This window comes from Oryzias melastigma, linkage group LG7, assembly GCF_002922805.2.
Source record: "Oryzias melastigma strain HK-1 linkage group LG7, ASM292280v2, whole genome shotgun sequence".
NCBI classification, from domain to species: Eukaryota; Metazoa; Chordata; class Actinopteri; order Beloniformes; family Adrianichthyidae; genus Oryzias; species Oryzias melastigma.
Window position 1 is genome coordinate 17,252,600 of NC_050518.1, and position 22,865 is coordinate 17,275,464.

Consider the following 22,865-nt stretch of genomic DNA (forward strand, 5'->3'; position numbering starts at 1 on the left):
CACTGGCTCAGATCTCACCGACTCGTCAGAGGGAGTTCACGGAGAGCGGGTTCTGTTGGACTTTTGGATGAGGTTAGGTGTGCAGAACGACCCGCAGGATCCCAGCAGGTCCTGGCTCTCCGCATGCGGTCATGAGACGGCGGGCTGCAGGGGCTGCCTTTTACCTCTCCTGCTGAAGCTTCCTCTTGTTCCGGGACTGAGTTTCTGTCTGTGGTCCGTCACGCTTCACGGATCTCCTGAAGAGTGGATGTTGCGTTTTCTTAGGTGACTTTGTGGTGAGAAACTACAGAAATGGACGGAGTCAAGAAAGGTAATGTTTCTAGCTTTTTGCACCGATTTGAAAGCAATTTTTTTAGAAAACCTTTCCTAGCAATGTAAAACAAACTGTCATTAGTTCAATTTTCTCTTCCCAAAGGCCTCTTTATTGCACCTGTTCTACTATTTTATCTTCTCTTCACCCGATTTGTTCATAGCTGATCCTATAAAAGTGTCTGCAGTTAATTCTGTGCAGGTCCAACAGGTGTTAATGGGCCCGTTTGGAGATAGAGCTAAGTGGGCTAAGTGCCATATTGCTCCCTATAAAGAACTAGGTCACATCTGGTCTGCTAATATGAAGCCTTCAGCATAGAATAGCGGTGTGATGCAAGCAAATCCTGCCTTAATTGTGTTAGATAATATAACTGGGAGTGATGGATTCAAACCCGCAGCAGCCTGGTGTGAGAATCAATCAAAGAGCCACTAAAATGTACGTTAAATATTACTCATGTTTTATTTTATCATTTATTTCACAGATGCCCCCCCTTTGGGGGAGGCAGGCAAATCAGACACCCTGGGGTCGACCGGCTCGGCCAGGAAAAGGGGAGGGGGGGCCAAGAAGGCGATGCAGGCCAACAAATCTGCCCTCCGGGCCCCCCGAGCTCTCTGCTGCCTCACCTTGAGCAACCCCATCCGCATGGCAGCGCTGGCGTTGGTGGAGTGGAAGTATCCTTTTGTCTGCCACTACCTCAAAGCATGATGGGAAATGTTCACACTTGTGTTATTCCCTAACTGTTGTCGTCTCCAGGCCCTTTGATATTTTTATTCTGCTCGCCATTTTTGCCAACTGTGTGGCCATGGGGGTCACTAAACCGTTCCCGGATGACGATTCCAACCCCACCAACCACCAGCTCGTGAGTCTCCTCTTTACTCACAGATAAAACCTGGAAAAACAATACTTATTAATCCGAACAAAAAATACTGAGTTTCTTAGAAATAATATACGTTTTCTTTATTGTAGATCAGCATTTTATGATTTAACTGAGAAAAAAAGCTTTAAGAATATTTAATTTAGCAAAGTTGTTAAATATTTTAAGTATATAAACCCCAAAAACGATCCGTTTCATGATGCAGTGAGTAAAGTGGCTGCACTTCCTTGAGATAAAATCAATTAAAGAATATAATCTTCATCCTCCTTCCTTCGTCAGAAGTGAGCGTCCAACCAGTTGTTTATTTAACTTTACTGATCAGTTGTCCTGATTTAACCCTTTACCTTCCTGCTCAACCAAATGGTGGAGCACATTTAGAAAACATATTTAAATATATTCATTGTGTGTGTTACTCCCCCAATGCAACAGACATTAGAATTTTTTTTTTTTAAATCCTGTGCTATCCTAGGCATGTTTCCATCAAAAACGGGGTCATCTGGACCCCACAACACAGCACACTGATTTTTTTTTTTTTTTTTTTTCAAGGATTTTTTATCTTCATTGGTGTCCACATCAGACATAAAATCCTTTCCATCTTTGCCCACATTTGTCATTTTAGGAATCACACATCAATATAAGGGTGGGGTCATCATGACCCCGTAAGAGAGCATGAAGGTTAAAGGGATCAAGAACATCAGGGCTGTTTGTCTGATCAGCTGCTCTCTGTTAGAGAATGTAGGACTACTTTGTGACCTTGTCTTCCCTTAAGGTAAATGTTAGCCTCTCTCTCAAAGTGACGTGAAGACACTGTTAAACTGAGTGAAGTCCTAAGTGGACTTTCATATAGTTATGAATATTTGTAAATTCGGATTTGTTTTTCTGAAGCAGAAGCAGTTTTTTTGTTTGTTTGTTTTGAAAGCAGAAACAGGAAGTGAAAATTCTGCTTCCTCCTGCTGGGTAAGGAGGACATTAGAGGAGAAAAGTTGCGCCGTGACCTCGGTCTGGTGAGCTTGTCAGGGATCATGATCTACTTAAACACCGACCATCTGCCACACCTGTTCTCTCTTTTCGCAGAACTTCTCTTTGTTTCTGCGACGCTGTTCATTTCATGTGGGGTCCAAAGTAAAACAGAAGAAATATAAAAAAAGCAAAAACAAATTATATTTCCTCTCCATTAAACAAGCCTATTACATGCATGAATCATGCAGAATGTTATGGCTTAGTTTGAAACAATCCTTCCATTGATTGCATAAAGTTATTAAATGAATGAGCCTGAGCTGTGTAAGCGATCTGCAGACATGCACACCTGCTTGCAGCAGGATGAATATTCACAGATCCCTTTATTGGATTTCACAGGACAGCTAAGCCGACTGTGAGATCTCTTGCAGGGACTTCACATGTCTTAACATTTTTGGACGGAGTGTAAGTGAATGTTTCTGTAACAGTGAAACACAGCTTTCCAACATTAACCCACATCATTCCTGGCTCATGCTGGTAGACTCAGGAAACGCGATAATGATGGTGATTAGCAGCTTTAGGGAGAACGCTGCAGAACAGGGACCTGGCCAGAGACTCGAATGTCTCAGTCGGTAGGTCAGGAGGTTAGGAAGCTCTTTGGATCAACTCTCAACCCTCATGTTGTTCAAATAAAAAAAACCTGTAAATAAAATGAAACTACAAATAAAAAATGCTGCAAATAAAAAGAAAGGCTACAAATAACGAGAAATACTGCAAATAAAAACCCATGCAAATAAAAAAAACTGCAAATAAAAAGAAACTGCAAATAAAAAAACCCTGCAATTCGAAAGAAGTACAGCAAATAAAAACCCATGCAAAAAAAGAAACTACAACCAATAAATGCTGCAAATAAAAAAAACTGTAAATAGAAAGAAAGGCTACAAATAACGAGAAATGCTGTAAATAATAAGAAATACTCCAAATAGAAAAAATCTGCAAATAAAAGGAAATACTGAAAATAAAAAGTGTTCCAAATAACAAGAAATGCTGCAAATAAAAAAAATGCAAATAAAAAGAAAGGCTAAAAATAATGAGAAATGCTTTAAATAACAAGAAACGAGGCAAATAAAAAATGCTGCAAATAACAAGAAGCACTACAAATAAAAATAAAGCACCGCAAATAACAACAGAGGCTGCAAAAAAAAAAAAAACGTTGCAAATAAAACACAACAGAAGTGGATTATTAAGGAAATGCTGGAAAAAAATGCCTTATTAGATCACTTTGGACTTGCATTAACATTTTAGCCGTCAATGTCTACTCAGAAGTGTTTTTGTTTCCGGCTCTCAGTACCTGTTGTTAGCTGTATTTGGGGTAGACGTTGCTCTGGACTGAGACCATGTGGTGAACATAGACCTGTTTAATGCATATTAGAGGGAAGCTCATCGATTCTCCTCTCGTTGGTGGTGTTTTTGTTTCTCCTTGTTAGCCGAAGCTCAAAAAGTCCTCCTCAGTTTACCTTCAAACCTGGGGAACATGGCCTAACAAATTAACACATTAAAAAGTACGTATAGTTACATTGAGCTCTAGCATCTTCGTACTCCTGTTATGTCTTTCTCCTTCTTCTCACAGTGGTGCACGGGCAAAAACAATCCCTGATAATCCACTTCTGATGTGGATTTTTTATTTTCTGTATTTTATTTGCAGCATTTCTTCTTATTTGCAGAGTTTCTTTTTTCTTATTTTTTATTTACTGTTATGATTAATCCCAGCCTCTGTAGGTTTATCTTTTGATTGTGTAAACCTTTTGCTATCCTAAACATGTTTACATTAAAAGTGGGCTCATCTGGACCCCAAAATGAGAGAATGAGGGTTAAAATCAAGTATTTACTCTACCAGAAGAACATCAACTTCTCCTTTGTGTTCAGGAACAAGTGGAGTACGTCTTCCTCGTCATCTTCACCATTGAGACCTTCACCAAGATTCTGGCCTACGGCCTGGTCATGCACCCCAGCGCCTACATCCGCAGCGGATGGAACTTGCTGGATTTCATCATTGTCATCGTCGGGTATTGTAGAGCATCATAGAGTCCCAGCTAAGTTTGGGTAAAAAACATGATAAAACCATCAGTTTTGTTTGTCTGAGCAGCTTGTTCAGCGTGATGGCAGAGGGCATGACAGACCATAAACCTGGAGAGGCCCATCACGCTGCGGGGAAGCCTGGAGGTCTGGACGTGAAAGCCCTCCGAGCGTTCAGGGTGCTGCGACCGCTGCGTCTCGTTTCTGGAGTGCCAAGTATGGTTTTCATTTATGATTGTTTCCTGTTGGTCACCCCGCTGAGAACTGAGTGCTTTGCTCTGCCAGGTCTGCAGATTGTGTTGAACTCCATCATGAAAGCCATGGTCCCCCTGCTGCACATCGGCATGCTGGTCATGTTTGTCATCATAATCTACGCCATCATCGGCTTGGAGCTCTTCATCGGCAGGATGCACAAGAGCTGCTACGACACCAGCACAGGTCTCTGCTCCGCTCTGGTTCCTGTTTGGTGTTTGATGGAGGAGTGACCCCTCACCTGCTGATCTGCTGCTGCAGGCCTCATGGTGGAGGATGACCCGTCCCCCTGCGCGTTCGCCGGGAGCGGGCGCTTCTGTGTCACCAACGGCACGGAGTGCAGGGGAAAGTGGGAAGGTCCCAACGGCGGGATCACCAACTTTGACAACATTTTCTTCGCCATGCTGACAGTTTTTCAGTGCATCACCATGGAGGGATGGACAGACGTCCTCTACTGGGTAAGATTGTTCTTGTACAGTCGAATCCAGGCTGGCGGTTCTCTCCTGACTCGTGCTTTGCTCCACAGATGAACGACGCCATCGGATTCGAGATACCCTGGATCTATTTTGTGTCTTTGGTCATCTTCGGGTCGTTTTTCATCATCAATCTTGTGTTGGGTGTTTTGAGCGGGTGAGCGCAGACTTCCTCTTTACTTACACTCATTTGATGAAGAGTCGTTGGTGATTTTGTGCACGTCCTGATGCGCTCAGAGAGTTTTCCAAGGAAAGAGAGAAGGCGGTGGCGCGAGGGGAGCTGCAGAAGGCCCAGGAGAGCAAGCAGATGGAGGAGGACATGATAGGCTACATGGACTGGCTAATAGAAGCAGAGGACGTGGACGAGGAAGGCAACAAGCGTCAGTGCAGCGCACGTTTGAGCTCGAGCAAGCCTTAGAAACGTGATTTAAGGGGTAATCCTCCTCTGTGTGTTTGTGAAGGAGCTGCAATCGCAAAGAAAAAGATGATGAAGAAGTTTGGCTGGTACAAACACAGCGAGGACGGAGGAGGTGAGATCGCCGCCTACACACTGTGGTTTATGTGGCGCCGCGGCACCAACTGTGTGTGTGTTTCACCGCAGAGTCCGACTCCGATGACGACATCGCGTACCTCGATGACGACTCCGGCTTCTGCGCTTCCCTCATGTAAATCAAGAGAACGGAGACTTTCACATTTATCATAAAAAACTCATTCTGAAATGTTGATGTGCTTTTGTCTTTTCTTTTTAGGGCGAAAATGATGGCAAACAGCTTCTGGTGAGATAAAATAATATCTGTATAACATTAATACATCAAACTACATCTTTATCGACTATTCACCTGCAATATTTCATAGAAATCTTCATGAAAACTTTAAACCAATTACAGTTCATAGATTTTTACTCACTATTTATGATATTTTTATTATAACAAATAATGGCAAAGTAATTATTGAAATATATCATTTTAGTGGCTTTTCCAAGTAGTTTGGTCCACTCTCGACAGTGCATTGTGAAAGCTAAGTAAGTCAAATGAATGCATGAATTATTTTTCAAGGTTTCAAACTATATTCAAACTATATTTTTGTAAAATTGTGTTTTTTCCTAATTCCAAAATCAGCCACATTATTGAATGTACCACAAATGTATATGTTCAATAATACAGTTGTAAGCATGTTTTACTTTCAACCAAACCTCCGAGATCTTCAGTGTTTTTATGCAATCATTGAAGACCCACTTTGGTCATTTTGGATTTTTTAGTCACCTATGGTTTCACTTCACCAACATGTGAGAAATTAAGTAATGAGGGTTTCTGTAGTAGTAACTGTAATTTAATAACTGAAATTCGAACTATAATTTGATACATTACTGTGTTACTGACTAAAGTAACTAATTTAAAGTAATTGTACACTGTAATGGTTTCTGCTTTTGTTTTTAGTGACCAGTTGTGCCAGCTCAACCACACTTTCAGGAAGAACTGCCGTGTTGCCGTGAAGACCACCAACTTCTACTGGCTGGTGCTGCTACTCGTGTTCCTCAACACCGTGGCCAGCGCCTCCGAGCATTACGGTCAGCCCAAGTGGCTCACGGAGCTGCAAGGTAACAACATCCCCTGTGACGCCTTAAACCTGTTCCACTCATGGAGTACGGAGGGATTTTTGTGCCACCGTATTGTAAGCAAAAGTCACAGTTTAGAAATCAAAATTTTCTAAATTGCAATTTTCTAAATGTAAAGAGTTTAGCATAAAACTTCACAATTTGCAAATTTAAATATTTAATAATTGCTTTCAAAAATCTTTTTTGTGCCTCAAAAAATATTTTTGTATTTGAAAACTTTTTTTTTTTGCTTTAAAAAAATCTTTTGGTTTTTGCAAAAGTTTTTTGCTTTAAAAAATATTTTTGCAAACTTCTTTTTGCTTTCGAATAATAATGTTGCATTTTCAACATTATTACTCACAGTTACAATAAAGCCTTTGAATTTGAAATTTGAATTCAAACTTTTTTTATGCTTTTAAAAAAATATTTTTGCATTTGCAATTTTTTTTTTTTTGCTTTCAAAAAATATTTATGCCTTTGCATCACAAATGTTTTTAGATGCATTGTGCCTTATCACACTATTATTTTTTGAATAAAATAAATGTTTACAAATGCAAAAATATTTTTTGAAAGCAAAAAAAAAAAATGTTTGGAAATGCAAAAAAAAATTAGGCAAAAAAAAGTTTTTGTAATTGAAAGTAAAATATTTTCTTTTGCAAATTATGAAGTTCTTAACACTTTGTGTTTGCAATTTAGAATATTTTTATGTCAAAACTGTGATTTTTCTTGCAATAATGTGGCACAAAAATCCCTCCATATTGCAGGAAGTATTCACCCAATCACCTCTTTGTCCCTCAGAGCGAGCCAATAAGATCCTGCTGCTGCTCTTCACCCTGGAGATGCTGATGAAGATGTACGCCTTTGGTCTTCAGATATATTTTATGGCTTTGTTCAACCGCTTTGACTGCTTTGTGGTGTGTGGCGGCATTCTGGAGACGCTGCTCGTGGAGATGGACGTCATCCCGCCCATCGGCATCTCGGTGCTGCGCTGCATCCGACTCCTCCGGATCTTCAAGATGACTCGGTGAGCCGCTGCACGTTTACGTCTGTCCTCAGCTCCTCCCGGCGTGTCTTCATGCCCTCTCCGTATTTTCAGGCACTGGGCCGCCCTCTCTGATCTGGTCACCTCACTGCTCAACTCCATGAAAGCCATTTGCTCCCTTCTGCTCCTGCTCTTCCTCTTCCTCATCATCTTCGCCTTGTTAGGAATGCAGTTGTTCGGGGGTAAATTTAACTTTGACGAAACGCAGATGAAGAGGAGCACCTTCGACTCGTTCCCTCAGGCTCTGCTCACGTGTTTCCAGGTGATCTTCCGAGCCTCACTTCCCATCCCTTCATCAATCCAATCCCTCACGGTTTTCCTTGCATCTACATTTCAGATCCTCACCGGAGAGGACTGGAACGCCGTGATGTACGACGGCATCATGGCGTACGGAGGGCCCATCTTCCCCAACATGGTGGTGTGCATTTACTTCGTCATCCTCTTTGTCTGCGGTAACTGTATCCTTTGCCACGCTCATATTCCAGAACGTTAAAATGCTTTTCCCAAAGGAAGGAATCGCTTCCTAAATGTTCTGATCAGACATCCTTCTCAATGTCTTCTTGGCTATTGCTGTGGACAACTTGGCAGGAGGTGGAGGAAAGAAAAAAGTGGAGTGAGTGTCAGTATTTGTATTAGCTGTAAACTGAGATCCCAGTGAAGCAGCTGTGATGTGTTTTTAGAGAGAAAAAGGAGGAGGAAGAAGAGTGGGATGAAGACGAGGAGAAAGAGGATGAGGATGCAGGGGTATGGTTTTTGGAGATCTTTCATCAGAAGTAGATTATTGAAAGAAAAATCAAAGCAGCTGACGTGTTTTTGGGTGTAGAATGAAGAGGATGATTGGCCGGAGAACGAAGAGCTGAGAGCCATCGAGGGACTGGAAGGTGAGCGGTGATGGAAACACAAACCAGGCTGATTCAATGGACACTAACTCTTTCATTTACACCGAAGGAGTCGCTCCACTGAAGCCGGAATTCTCCGGTCCTAAAGAGAAGATTGTGCCGATCCCAGACGGAAGCTCCTTCTTCATCCTCGGAAAGAAAAACTGGTAAATTTGGGACGCTGCCCGCTCCACGTTCTGTTTCCGGAACCCAGATTTCACGTCACCTCCTTTTCCCTCAGCTTGCGAGTCGCCTGCCACAACCTCATTCATCACCCCTACTTCACTAACTTCATCCTCATCTTCATCATCCTCAGTAGCATTTCTCTCGCTGCCGAGGATCCAATCAAATCCCACTCATTCAGGAACATTGTAAGCCGTCATGTTCTCCACTTCCTAATCCTGACTGAAAGCTCCTCACGGAGGCTGACGGCTGGACCGGCTTCTGTCCTCCTCAGGTGCTGGGATACGCAGATTATGTCTTCACCTCCGTTTTCACCGTGGAAATCGTACTCAAGGTAACGAGCTTTAGTGGAATTCCACTCTTCAGGCTGAGGCGCACTTTAGCGACTTTGCTTTCTCTGTTGCAGATGACGGTTTACGGAGCGTTCCTGCACACGGGCTCCTTCTGCAGGAACGCCTTCAACCTCCTGGACCTGCTGGTCGTCAGCGTCTCCCTCACATCTTTCTTCCTACAGTATGTAAAATCCTACTTTGACTCTTTTTAAAATACATTTGTAAGTTATTGGTTCTGTAACTGTGCTATTCGTTTTAATTGGGTTGTTTAATTGATAAAAACCTGATTGTTGTTTTCAGTTCAAGCGCCATCTCTGTGGTGAAGATTCTCCGTGTTCTTCGGGTTCTCCGGCCTCTTCGAGCCATCAACAGAGCCAAAGGATTAAAGGTCTGTCATGGTTTTCTTGTTATTTTAACCTATTTTAAGCCATTTCAAAAATGCTTCGTACACAATAAAGTAAAAAAAGTGTTGAAATTCAAGAATTTTGCATTGTTCCTTCAAGCATTTTAAATATCACATTTTATTTATCAGTTTAAAAAAAAGGAAAAATATTAATTTAAATTTATTGGGTTTAATATTTTATGTGTGTTTATGATTTTGTTAAAGGCTTAAAATCATGAAAAGATAAAATAAAAAAGTGCAGCAATCCTAATGTTCTACATTTCTTTGACAAAGGGTTTAACAATGCCATTCTCTTAAAACGTTAAACAACAGAATATAAAAATGAAAGAGTATAATCAACTGAGAAAACACTCCTTATCATGATGTCATCCTAGAGCCGGCCTCGGCACCGTGTCTGCATTTCTCCTCCAAACAAACCAAACTTTTGTAAAGATGGATGTACATATTATGCATTTAAAATGAAATCATTTTGCTGATCACAGCTGAGAAAGTGACTGTTTGAGCTATCCTAGGGGTGGAGCTGGCAGTGCAGACTCTTCCTGGAAGGGGCTGTCCTCAATTTGTGACATCACAAATCCACTTGGTTTTGTGGGTTAGAAGGGGCTAGTTTTCACAGCGCATGGTTTAAGAGGAAATGGATCAAAATGCCACTTTGGGTTTGTTTATAAAGAGGAATTACTATTATAATACACTTAAAAGCTAAAAAAAAGTTGATTTTGCGTGATATAGGCTCTTTAAAAATTCTGAAACTCGTAAAATGATGTTTTCAAAAGGCTAGAAAAGTGCTTAAAATTTAGCAGGACTTCACCTGTCTTTACAAATGTCTTTACTTTATTTTTAGAGTTCATCGATAAACCCTAAAATTGCTAGAAATTGATTGCATTCCAGTGCTTTTTAGTCAGTCTTTTGGCCAAAATGTGGTTTATTCTCCACATGGTAACTCCTGTTTCTCTCCAGAACGTGGTTCAGTGTGTGTTCGTGGCCATCCGCACCATCGGCAACATCCTGATCGTCACAACCCTCCTTCAGTTCATGTTTGCTTGCATTGGGGTTCAACTTTTCAAGGTGCCTCCTCAGACATTTTCCAGATGTTCTCATGTTTGCTTCTCGTGAGCGAGGAAGACTCACTCAAACCTCTTCCTCTGTGTTGCAGGGCAGATTCTACAGCTGCACAGATGAAGCCAAACACACTCCAGAGGAGTGCAAGTCGGTTTCCTGTCCTCCATGAGCTTCCATCCTCCAACAGTCTGAACACGTTAAATAATCCAATCTGTGTTTGATTCTAGGGGAACGTTTGTGGTTTACAAAGACGGAGATATGAACCACCCCATGGTCAGGGAGCGCATTTGGGAGAACAGCGATTTCAACTTTGACAACGTGCTGATGGGAATGTTGGCTTTATTTACTGTTTCAACCTTTGAAGGCTGGCCACTGTGAGTACAAATCATTAGTATTCTTCTTTAAAATGAGTTGTTCTCAACATGATCATCAGTCTAAATCAGGGTTCTGCAAGCCAGTCAAGTTCTCTCTGGGCACAACCCAACTGGAGCCACAAAGTCTTAGTTCCCCCTTTAGAAATATAAATCAGATATTTGTATTTATGTTTTTCTACTATCATGATAATTGTAAATGAACTAGTAGTTTTTTTCCATAAATAAAACATCAACATAAAGAAAAAAAATTGCATTTTTTCCTAAATATAAAACCCTTGACAAAGGCTCACATAACTTCCTTTCAAAATAAAACACACACTGTCCCACAAAAGGATCATCTAAATGCAGCAAATTAGTAGTATGTAGCAGAGGTGGGGACTCAAGTCACATGACTTGGACTCGAGTCATTAATTTCACAACTTTAGACTTGACTAGGACTTTAAAAGCTTTGACTCGTTACATCAATAACTGGTGAATTGACTCTGACTTTAACATCAATAACTGGTGACTTGACTCTGACTTTCACATCAGTAACTTCTGACTTAACTTGGACATTATCATCAATAACTCGTGACTTGACTCTGACTTTAACAGTAAATAACTCGTGACTTGACTCTGACTTTAACATCAGTAACTTGTGACTCGACTCTGACTTTAACATCAATAGCTGGTGACTTGACTCTGACTTTTATATCAGTAACTCATGACTTGACTCGGACGTTATCATCAATAACTCGTGACTCTACTAAACTCTACTAAAACAAAAAGGTACTTTAATGCAATTATTTTGTGGTTGTGAGGAAATAAAATCTTTAGTCTTTCAGAGATTTTGACAAATTCACATCAAATTGAGTCTACCCCAAAAATACTTCTCCGTCTTCTTAAATACTAAATTGCTTTAACCTATTTTTATTTTATTACCAATAAAGGCTCTTGTACCGGGCTGTGGATGCCAACGCCATCAACCGAGGTCCTATCTACAACTACAGAGTGGAAATCTCCATCTTTTTCATCATCTACATCATCATCATCGCCTTCTTCATGATGAACATTTTTGTGGGTTTCGTCATCATCACGTTTCGAGAGCAGGGAGAGGCGGAGTTCAAGAACTGCGAGCTCAACAAGAACCAGGTCGGTTTGCTGTTTGTTGAAGTCCTCCAGAAATGTGGATAATTAACCCTTTATTACCTGATGCTTAAATAACAAAAACTCGTTAAGATTTTGTAACTTTTCAAGCATTTATTGACCTTCTTGTTCTTCCTCCCTCCTTTAGCGCCAGTGTGTGTATTACGCTCTAAAAGCCCAACCCATCAAAATCTACATCCCCAAAAACCCGTCCCAGCTCAAATTCTGGAGAATCATCAACTCTAGCCAGTTTGAGTACGTCATGTTCGTGCTGATTCTGGGAAACACGCTGACTCTGGCCATTCAGGTACGCCGGCCTTCAGGCGTCTGTCCGAGCTCTGACCACTGCCTCGCTGACGCTGCCTCACCTTCCTCTTCCTCAGCACTACGAGCAATCCAAACTGTTCACCTCCGTCATGGACATCCTCAACATGATCTTCACTGTGGTTTTCACCATTGAGATGATCATCAAGCTGCTGGCTCTGCGTGCTCATGTAAGGCAAGCATTATTTAGCCTCTTCAGGTGTGTGTGGTTGGTAGTAATGCTGACATTTTTCATTCGCAGCACTACTTTATTGATCCGTGGAACTCCTTTGATGCTCTGATTGTGGTCGGGAGCGTGTTGGACATCGCCGTCTCGGAGTTTAGTGTAAGTTTTTGCTATTTTATAGCCAGAAGTCAACACAAAAGTTGATAAATCCATATTTTGTTGGGTTTTATGTACTGCTTTTCCCCCATGGAAGCTAACCCCACCATAATTTTGACTTAAAGTCAATCTGCTGACTCAACATGTTTGTCCTGTTTGTGCTCCAATCCCATTGGATAAAATAAAATGAGTCAACAAATGTTTTTACATTTGCAAAAAATTAAAATAAATAAATATTAAAATAAAACTTCCAAAGATAACAAAGAAAAATAATTATTTTAAGAAATATGTTTTAAAGCCCACCACTAATTCAAAAATTGAGTATCTGAATGTTGTATAAGAGAACACGTAATAGTCTCTTAACTCACTAGTGAGCTTCCCAATTACATAGTATAGTTTTCCTTCAAAATCTAACATGCAGCTTTGAAAAATGTTTTACGTCTTTGCTGTATTTTAGGGCTTATATATGTTTATTTTGTCTAAAAAAAATTTTGAAACTTGTTACAAATACAAAAAAATATCTTAATTTTTGTAATGAAAAATGACAAATTTCTTTACTCGGATTTGATTTTTTTGGACAGTTTCAGGTTAATTCTGGAATATTGGGTAGTATAGTGAAAAGTTCTGTAAAAAATGAACTGGGATTGTACTAAAAAGAGGAATATCAAGCCCTGCAACAAAAAAGTTTAAAAGAACAATTATTAGAACAAATGTATCTCCTCTAAGTCGCAGCTCAGAGGACATTTGGTCTTTGATTTGGAGTAGAAACAGCGCACGTGTTGAGCTGCTGGTAGCATTTCACACTGAGGTTTTATTCTTCCTCTGATGCGCACATTGACTGTGGGTGCGCATCTATTTCATACACTTGTTCACAGCGCTGCCATCTAGTGGACAGTTTGAGAATTGCAATACCTCAAAGAGTTGGACTGTACAGTCTATGGTTGGAACCATGTAAATAAGAATAAAAGTAAGTAAATTAAAATTTAAAAATTGCATGAGGTGTTTTCTCTTTTTTTCACTTTAAGCTATTTTCCAAGCTGCTACATTTTCTGTCGTGAGAAAAAAAATGTTTTTACTTTAAAAGTAAGATGATTAAAGTTTTCAATTTCTTTCACGTGACTTCTCTGTCTGATGCTACAATTGATCATCCAGGGAGGAGGAGGAGGAGGAGGCCATGGAGAGGTAAGAACCCAGCTCCCAGTTCCTATTTCCAAGTTTTCTTTCTCAAATGTTTCATTTTAGTGCACAGTTTTTCCTCAAAATGACATTTTCTCCAGGGTGGAGGTGCGGCTGGGGGTGCAGGAGGAACTGGGGGCGGGAAAGGAGAACACGGAAAAGTATCCATCACATTTTTCCGTTTGTTCCGAGTGCTGAGGTTGGTGAAATTGCTCAGCAAAGGAGAAGGCATCCGTACTCTCCTCTGGACGTTTGTCAAATCCCTGCAGGTCAGTGAGTCCTCGCGGTGCAAACTTTTGGCTGTCATGACAGTTTTCATAATAGTTCTGTCACCTCTGACCTTCATCATCAGGCCCTGCCATATGTCGGCCTCCTGATCGCCATGATCTTTTTCATCTATGCTGTGATTGGCATGCAGGTAAAGGGGAGATATTTAACTTCAGTTTCATTCATCATCTCAATTGGTCGGAGCTTCATTTGTCTTTGACTTTCAGATGTTTGGGAAGATAGCTGTGGATGATGAAACAGAAATCAACAGAAACTGCAACTTCCAGACTTTCTTCATGGCAGTTCTGGTGCTTTTCAGGTCATTAAACCCTCATTTCACTTTACCTAAGCCAACAACAAAAATAGGACTGCCACAATTAGTCGACTAATCAAGTATTAAAATAGTGGACGACTAATTTAACACACATTTAGTTGTTACTTTATATTATATGAAGTAGGAGTGTGGTAAAGTTGAAAGTTATAATGGCATTCTGCTAGCTTTTTGGACTATTTTGGCATTTATTAAGGTTTTGTAGGTTCATTTAGAGTTTAGCTAATATTTAAGCTGCATGCTAGCGATTTTGGCTAATTTAGACTTTTTTTTGTTTGTTTGTTTTTAAGGCTATTTTGGTGTTTAGCTAAAATTTCAGCTACATGCTAGCTATTTTAACTAATTCAGGCATTTTTTGTTTTGTTTTTAGGCCATTTTGGAGTTTAGATCATATTTAAGCTACATGCTAGCTATTTTGTCTAATTTCGGCTTTTTTTGTTTGTTTTTAGGCTATTTGGAGTTTAGCTAAAATTGCAGCTACATGCTAGCAATTTTAGCCAATTAAGGCTTTTTTTTTAGGGTATTTTAGAGTTTAGCTAATATTTCAGCTACATGCTTGTTTTTTTGGTGGAGGGGCAAGTTAGGCTTTTAGGGGATTTTTTAGGCTATTTTGGAGTGTAGCTAAAATTTCAGCTACATGCTAGCTATTTTAACTCATTTAGGCATTTTTTGTTTTGTTTTTTAGGCCATTATGGAGTTTAGATAATATTTAAGCTAGATGCTAGCTATTTTGTCCAATTTAGGCTTTTTTTTTTTTTTTTAGTTTTTAGGCTATTTGGAGCTTAGCTAAAATTGCAGCTACATGCTAGCACTTTTAGCCAATTAAGGTTTTTTTTAGGCTATTTTAGAGTTTAGCTAATATTTCAGCTACATACTGTCTTTTGGCCAATTTAGGCTTTTTGGGGATTTTTTAGGCTATTTTGGAGTTTAGCTAGAATTTCAGGAACATGCTAGCTATTTTGGCTAACTTTGGGTTTTTTTCAGTTTTTTAGGCTAATTTTGCTATCATCTTCAGTGTTTTCAGGTATTAGCTTCAACAATTTCAGCATTTTCAGCGACCAAATTCAGCTTACAACATTTACACTAGAATTATCGCAGGTAATGCTATATATCTAGTTTTTAGTTAGTTTAAATCTAACAATGGTTAAGATGTGTGCTTTACATCCAGTTTGCACATGACCTGATTAGTTAACTTATTGGAAATAATAATAATAATAATAATCTGTGATTAGACGACTTTTAAAATAATCGTTTGTGGCACCACTAAACAAAAAAAGGCTGAGTGTGTTGAAGAACCCCGCTGTGCCTGTGTGCAGGTGTGCCACCGGAGAGCAGTGGCAGCAGATCATGCTGGGAGCTCTGCCCGGCAGACGCTGCGACCCAGAAGCTGACACCGAGCCCGGTGAAGAGTTCACCTGTGGCAGCAACCTGGCCTACATTTACTTCATCAGCTTTTTTATGCTTTGCGCTTACTTGGTGAGTGAGGCGGATTATTGCTGATCTTCACTTTTTAACCACTGTGCTTTCAGGCGGCACATTTCAGCTGCAGTATTAAGATTTTTCTGTGCTGTCTTCCCCCACTTGATTTTTTTTTTTTAGGTCCTTCCATGGATTTAAACAGCTAACTTTAGTACGACTAAGCACCACATAGACAGATGGTCTTAAATGTATTCCTGGAGTTCCTCATCCACACATTTACAGGCTTTTATTTTAACTCAGATGCTTTGCTCATTTTTAAGAACTACATTTTTGCACATTTTTAAGTTTGTTTAAGTTTGTTTTCTTTTTTTTTTTTAGATTATCAACTTGTTTATCGCTGTCATTATGGACAACTTTGAATATCTAACAAGAGACTGGACCGTGTTGGGGACTCACCATCTGGATGAGTTCAAGAGAGTCTGGTCTGACTACGACCCAGAGGCCACGTACGGCACCTTTCTTCCCCTGAGTGTCGGCACTCTAAAGCAGGACGGCCTCATCAGTTGTGGGTTTGTGTTTTGCAGCGGTCGGATCAAACACATCGACGTGGTCACCATGTTACGCAGGATTCAGCCCCCTCTCGGTTTTGGAAAGCTGTGCCCTCACCGCGTGGCGTGCAAAGTAAGACTCACCTGCAGTCCTGCAGACATGTTCTGGATCACACCAGTAACCGGATCTGTCTGGTTCTGTGCGTTCAGAGGCTGGTTGCTATGAACGTCCCGCTGCATGCTGATGGGACGGTCACCTTCAACGCCACTCTGTTTGCTCTTGTGAGGACCTCGCTTAAGATCAAGACTGAAGGTGACCCCCTCACCGACCCAACGTTTCCAGACTCCCAAGCAGAAATTCTTTTTTATTTAATGTTAGAGTTTTATTTATTTATTTGACCTTTTTAGGACCCATTGATCAACAGAATGAAGAACTGAAGATTATTATAAAGAAGCTTTGGAAAAGAACTAAACCAAAACTCATCGATGAGGTCATTCCGCCCCCTAGAGGTAAAACACAACATTACAATGTCTGGTATCGTTTTACAAACCATCCCAAATAAAAATTTGGATTTCATATAATATTTTGTTTAGATGTCTGTGTTGTAATACTATCTATACTTAAACATGCAACAGTACAGGACTTATTTCCATTAATGTTTGATATTTTTATTTTTATTTTTATTCGTAATCTTTCTTGTATTATATAAAGTTTTTTTTGCTCTGAAACAGTTTTTTAACATTTACAATTGTATAATTTATGCAGAAAGGATTGCCTTAATAAAAAAAAACATATATTTAGACCTACAAGGATTTATATTTACTTTTAATTTGAATTATAGGGTAGTTCGGGGATTGACCACCCTACTAAAATGTCCCAGAATTGAATTAAGGCTTATATTTCAAATAAAGAGGCAAAAAATATGAAGAGGATTCACCTAAATAAATGTAATCATCATGCTTTGACTGATAACCCACTCAAACAAAGTCTCTTTCCTTTTTTAGGGGATGAGGTGACCTGTGGGAAGTTTTACGCCAGCTTCTTGATTCAAGATTACTTTAAAAAGTTTCGCAAGAGAAAAGAAAGAGAGAGGAAATCTAAGAAGAAAGACAAGGCAGCGGCTCTTCAGGTAAGAGTGCTTTTATAGTGTTTTATAAGCAAACGAAAAGAGATTCAGTGTCACCTTATCATCATAAACTCTATATTTACACCTGATATTAGAATATATTGGGTTAACCTGATAAATTTATGTTTTTGGACTTACTGTGTGTGAAGATTTGTATTGTTTGATCAACATCAAACCCTGTGTACTCATCAAAAAACATATATAGGGAAATATCTAAGATATAGAAAACTTAATTATTCTCTCATCAAGATTAGGGATAAAGGAAAAATCTGATTAATCCAGGAGTCTTTAACCTTCAACCCTAAAGAACCATTTGGGTCAATTTAGGAGCCACAGAGTCTGATTCACTTTTCAGGAAAATAAGACACTGAGTTGTTTATATATGTTACTTTTATGATAACTATAAACAAACTTTTTCTCTTTTTAGCAAAATGAAACAAAGAATTTTTTAAAACTTGAAATAGTTTATAATTTTTGTCAAAGATTTCACATGACTTCCTTTCAAAATAAAAGACATCCTGTGTCACATAGGATCATCTCAATGCTGCAAATCATTAGATTTTAAAATTTCTGACAAAAACTTGCAAATCTAATAAACTAAGTCAGAGCTAATTCAGTGAAAATAGTTTCACAAACACTTAAAATCCTTGAATTTGTTTAAAACTAGCAAATCCGACACTCAAAAATCTGTCAAATAGCGCCTGATACATAATATCCTTCAACTGTTTGTAAATTAATCAATTTTTATTTTATTTTACTACTTTTAACAATTATATATATATTTTAAATGTTTTATTTCCTTAAACCAGAGAGACACAATTTATGACTTATATCTAACTCAAATCACCAATATTTAGTTGGTTAAAAACGCTTGAAGACTTTTAAGGAGTGAAAGGCATAAAAAGTCAAATTTGAAAATGATTCAACTCTAAACCACAAAGAAAAACTGTAATCTTCTTGTTTGGTTTCCACACTAATGCTTACTCTTTCTGATTCATATGGAAAACTTTGTTGTGTGGAGTTTTTATAAAACCTTTTTTTACAAACATTTTTTCCATTTTATAGCAAGGTCTGCGGACGCTGCAGGACCTGGCCCCAGAGATGCGCCTGGCCATGGCCTGTGACCTGGATGAAGAGGAGGCCACGGAGGGAGAGATGACGGGCGACGAGATATTCGACAGTGAGGCCGGAACTTCTGTGAACACCACACCGGCCCCCTCGCCGATGCCACCTTTTGAGGTGCTGGTGGAGCAGACCGCCATTTTCATTGAGCCGCAGCCTAAGGCGGCCAACGGGGGAGTCATCACCGAGCAGGTGAACGGCCTGCAGGAGCATCAGAAACCAGGATCCGAGCTGGCGGGGGTCAGCGTTGTTACGGAGCAGCCGCTGCGGTCCGAGCCTCTGCCCGTCAGGTACTGGAGGTTCATCGCTTAAAAATATTTGTTAAGTTCCTGATTCCATGGTCTGTTTCAACTCTCAGTGTGGTCTCCGTCTGCGAGTCTCCTCTTCCTCCTCTTCCTCCTCCCCCGGAGCTGCTGGTGGAAAGTGAGCCGGTTGTTGAAGTGGCTCCAAGTGCAGCGACAGAACAGTTTTATAGCAGTGAGATGGACGCTGCAAGCCTAGCATCAGTAGACGGGTGAGAACTGAGACATTTAAAGTGTTTTTCATTTAAAATAACAACTTTACAAGCTAATCTCTTCAATCCGGCAGGTATTCCTACCCAGAACCCATGTCTCCTTTACCGACGGATTCAGGCTTCAATGGCCAAAGTCTGGATGCCACCAGCAGCATGGGAGAGATACACTACGACACTCCCGTCGCTAACGACTTTATCGACAACGGCTACAGCGACGCCAACATCAACGTGGAGAGTGCCGCCGTAAGCCCCACCCCCTACGAAGAAAACATGCACAACGGCAACGGATACTCAGGTTACCACGGCAACGGCGGCGCCAGCATCAACGGCAACGGGAGCACGGTGAGCGGCTTCAATGAAAACGGCAGCACGTTCAGCGGGTACGACCACGGCTACGGCGAGAACGGCGGCTCGTCACAGTTCGTCAGGAGACGCCTCCTCCCCTCCATCCCAAAAGGTGACCCTCCTGCCTTAACGCACAACTCTGTCCTTTAATTTGACATCTGAAATGCTGTACAGGGGTCTGAAATGACAATTTTCTTAAATACTACATGTTAGTTTTTAGGTTTTCTTGCAACCAAAAACTTAGTGAGTTTAATTAATTAATGTTCAAATGTGCCCAATGTTGTTCATTCATTCATTTCTAATGAAAATATATACAAAAGTAACGAGGTAAAACAGAAAAACAAACTGTTTTTCAAACACAATCATCAAACACAATGAATGTAGAAACGAAAGAGATTAAAAAAGAACTAATAAGAGCAGAGTCTAAAACTACAAAACCTACAAGAAGGGTAAAAACTTTTATATTTTTGACTTAATAATGAAAGTTTTGACTAAACAAACAATTCAAAATGTGCTTTAGAGATGGATAAAGAATTCTGCAAAACCCTCATAACAAGGAGATGGATTCAAGCTTTGTCCAGATGTGGTTCTACTCCTGGATGTTCAAATGGTTCGTTTTACTGAAGAGACTTAATCAGCTATCAGATAAAAGACTAAATAAAACTGTATTAAAACATGTTAATACAAGTAAAAGAACAGTCGGCATGTCTAGGATTTATAATTTGGTGTGATAATAAATTCAGACTAAGAAATTCAAAGACTTCAATAGAAAAAATGAGGATGGAAAACAGATTTTCTTAACAAGGAGTCTGCCAAAACACAGAAGAAAGTCACTGATGAGATCTGTTTTAAATATTCTTTTGTGTATTACTTCTTTAATATTACATTTTAATTTTCTTTTTTCATTTTTATTTCATCTTTAAAGATTAAAAGTTGTGGAATGATGGCTCAAAAATGCATTTGGTTCCATTTAAGCACAAAGTAAGAACTATTTAAGATTGCAGATTATTAGATAAATATACATTTTTTATCTAATTTGGAAGGCTTGTGAAACATTTAATTATTTAGGAGAGGGGCAGCATGTATTAATATGACATTAGAGAATTCAAATATACAAGATTATAGACTTTAAGGCTAATTTCCATCTTTAAAAAGTAAAAAGACAAGTAAAATCAGGATAAGCAGACAACATCGGATACAGAAACAGCAAAGATGGGGTTGTCAACAGAAGAAACGTGAAAAATAAATCCAGAAACGTAGAAGAAACAATTAAGGAAAACATTAGACAAAACAATATGACAGTATATGACAGTGATGGTTGGCTTTCTATCTAATATATTTGAATTTAGGATTATGTTTTATTACAAATGTGTCGAATAAAGAAACAAAATTATTTGTAAAATGATGTTAAATGGCATCATTTAACCAGAAGTGCTTAAATGTCATAAAAAAACAGTAATATGTAACATCACAATGAGTGTCAGATTTGAGAATTTCCATTTCAAACATTTTTCATATTTTCCTGACGTCAAAATAAAATAAAAAGTGGAAGCTAAAATCAGAAAAAGAGTTTCATTTATAATAAAACTTCCTGTTAGACAAGCAAAATGTCCAGAATTCTGCTTCATAATCAGTACTAATATTGAAGCAGTTACAAAATATGAACAAGACTTACGTCCAAATAAATAATTGATGCACCCAAATACGGAACTACCAAACAACCATGAAGTCCCAGGAGGTTTGTGGTATTTTGTGCTGCTTTGCCTGTTAGTGCGCCTCACTGGAGCAGCTCTTCAGCTGAAATCACTGGGGAATAAAAGGTACATTTTAGGTTAAATGTACTTCACCAAAATCTAGAAATAACTTCTCTTTTTGCCCTTTCATCGTGCAAATGCAAAAGCCTTAAAAACGAGGTTACTGGCATGTTCAGTTACACCTCCTTCCTGTCATTTTTAGGCCGTAAGCCCGCCTTCAACTTCCAGTGTCTGCAGCCGCAGAGCAGTGTGGACACCCTCCCCATCCCCGGCAACTATCAAGGCAACACCTCCCCAACCAGATCCCGCCTGCAGGTACCGTCGCAGCTTAGGGTTTCGCTTCCCTACATCTACGTCTCCTGATCCTCATCCTTCATTTTTGTGTTCTCAGGCCCAGCTCAGCCTGGACTCACGGCCCAGCAGCGTGTCCTCCATGTCCACTGCCTCCTGGGCCAACACGGCGGCAGCTGGCACCACCCCTGTTCCGGGCTTAATCGCCCCCTCAGGGCGGCGGGGCAAGCTGATCTACACCCCTATGATCCTCGTGGATGAATCCACCGGGACGAGTCAGCCGCTGTGGAGCGACGGCTCTGCCAGCCTGCCGGCAGGGAGGCGCTCGGGCTGGTACCCCGGCCAGACCAGGACCTTCACCAGCGTTCGGATGCCGCCGTCTGTCAACCCGAGCTTTGTGGAAAAAGGGAGCGCGGACAGTCTGGTGGAGTCGGTGAGTTCTGGAGCGAGTAAAGTATCAGAAAGTATTTAACACTTACATTCAATCAAGATGGAAAGAGACGGAGAAGGCCAGAAATTGCAAGAGAAAACCCCAGAAAACATTTTATAAATTAATAGTTTTTGCAAAAATTGTCCACCTCTGAGTTTAAGTGACTAAAACTTCATAGAGAAATATTTTTTTTGCCTTTTTTCCACCAGATTTTGATCTCGGAGGGTCTGGGTGTTTACGCCAGGGACCCAAAGTTTGTGACCTTTGCCAAGCGAGAGATTGCCGAAGCGTGCCACATGAGCCTGGATGAAATGGAGAACGCCGCCGCCGACCTGATCGCACGCGGAGCCAGCCAGTCGCTCTCCCGCTTCGAGGACGAACTCGCCGATGAAATGAACTGCGTGATATCTTACTGAAGGAAGACTCAAAAGCTTCAGAGCAAAAGAAATCACTTCTCACGTGTGGTGTGTGTCTATGCTGAGTGTGAAGAAAGACCGCTTGTGTTTCTGAACTTATATATAATGATCATGTATGAAGCACTTTTGTTTATGAATGCCAAAACACACAAACACACTGATTTTAAAAGCTCTAAATATTTCTAAATCGTAAAAAATGTGTCACTTTTTTCCTCGTTTTCTTTTTTTGTACTTAAAATAAAACCTGAATATATGAAAATATTATCACATATTGATCAATACAATTGTTTCGAACAGAGATGAGGTCTGTTCAAAAGCATTATATTTTAGAGAAATATTTAGGTGAACTGAATATCCTCTAAGGTGCAGAGTAAAAACTTGTAGCAGAAGTGATTAAAAATGTTTTGGGATTTGTGGCTGTACCACAAACACATATTAAATATGTTTTATTTTTATGTTTCATTTATTTGCATGTTTACTTGATGAAATAAACTATCACAATCTAAATGTATAAAGGACAGGAACAGCAGAAAAACACAACCAAGAA

At 39.9% G+C, this 22,865-nt stretch overlaps 1 protein-coding gene across 1 annotated transcript; it reads left to right on the top strand.

Annotated features, from left to right (window-relative positions):
- The first annotated feature begins 531 nt into the window (after nucleotides 1-531).
- Nucleotides 532-22,765, top strand: cacna1fa (calcium channel, voltage-dependent, L type, alpha 1F subunit a). Its single transcript, XM_036212829.1, has 45 exons — nucleotides 532-981; nucleotides 1,064-1,169; nucleotides 4,068-4,207; nucleotides 4,288-4,433; nucleotides 4,503-4,655; nucleotides 4,731-4,927; nucleotides 4,996-5,099; nucleotides 5,180-5,322; nucleotides 5,404-5,472; nucleotides 5,544-5,607; nucleotides 5,692-5,718; nucleotides 6,379-6,539; nucleotides 7,335-7,560; nucleotides 7,633-7,840; nucleotides 7,916-8,036; nucleotides 8,119-8,191; nucleotides 8,259-8,322; nucleotides 8,402-8,459; nucleotides 8,527-8,623; nucleotides 8,698-8,827; nucleotides 8,914-8,973; nucleotides 9,046-9,152; nucleotides 9,272-9,359; nucleotides 10,332-10,439; nucleotides 10,528-10,580; nucleotides 10,661-10,807; nucleotides 11,737-11,938; nucleotides 12,081-12,239; nucleotides 12,316-12,426; nucleotides 12,498-12,585; nucleotides 13,902-14,023; nucleotides 14,107-14,172; nucleotides 14,249-14,340; nucleotides 15,669-15,828; nucleotides 16,150-16,277; nucleotides 16,356-16,452; nucleotides 16,530-16,632; nucleotides 16,728-16,829; nucleotides 17,325-17,449; nucleotides 18,512-18,858; nucleotides 18,927-19,082; nucleotides 19,157-19,539; nucleotides 21,384-21,496; nucleotides 21,573-21,905; nucleotides 22,112-22,765. The coding sequence occupies exons 1-45, from the start codon at nucleotides 764-766 to the stop codon at nucleotides 22,316-22,318; spliced, it is 6,162 nt and encodes a 2,053-aa protein (XP_036068722.1). The 5' UTR covers nucleotides 532-763; the 3' UTR covers nucleotides 22,319-22,765.
- Nucleotides 22,766-22,865: the final 100 nt, after the last annotated feature.

Coding starts and splice junctions, on each gene's coding strand:
- cacna1fa (XM_036212829.1), top strand. CDS start 764: ATGTTTTATTTTATCATTTATTTCACAGATGCCCCCCCTTTGGGGGAG. Junction 5,608..5,691: donor GGCTTCTGCGCTTCCCTCAT/GTAAATCAAGAG, acceptor TTTTCTTTTTAG/GGCGAAAATGATGGCAAACA. Junction 10,440..10,527: donor TTGGGGTTCAACTTTTCAAG/GTGCCTCCTCAG, acceptor TCTGTGTTGCAG/GGCAGATTCTACAGCTGCAC.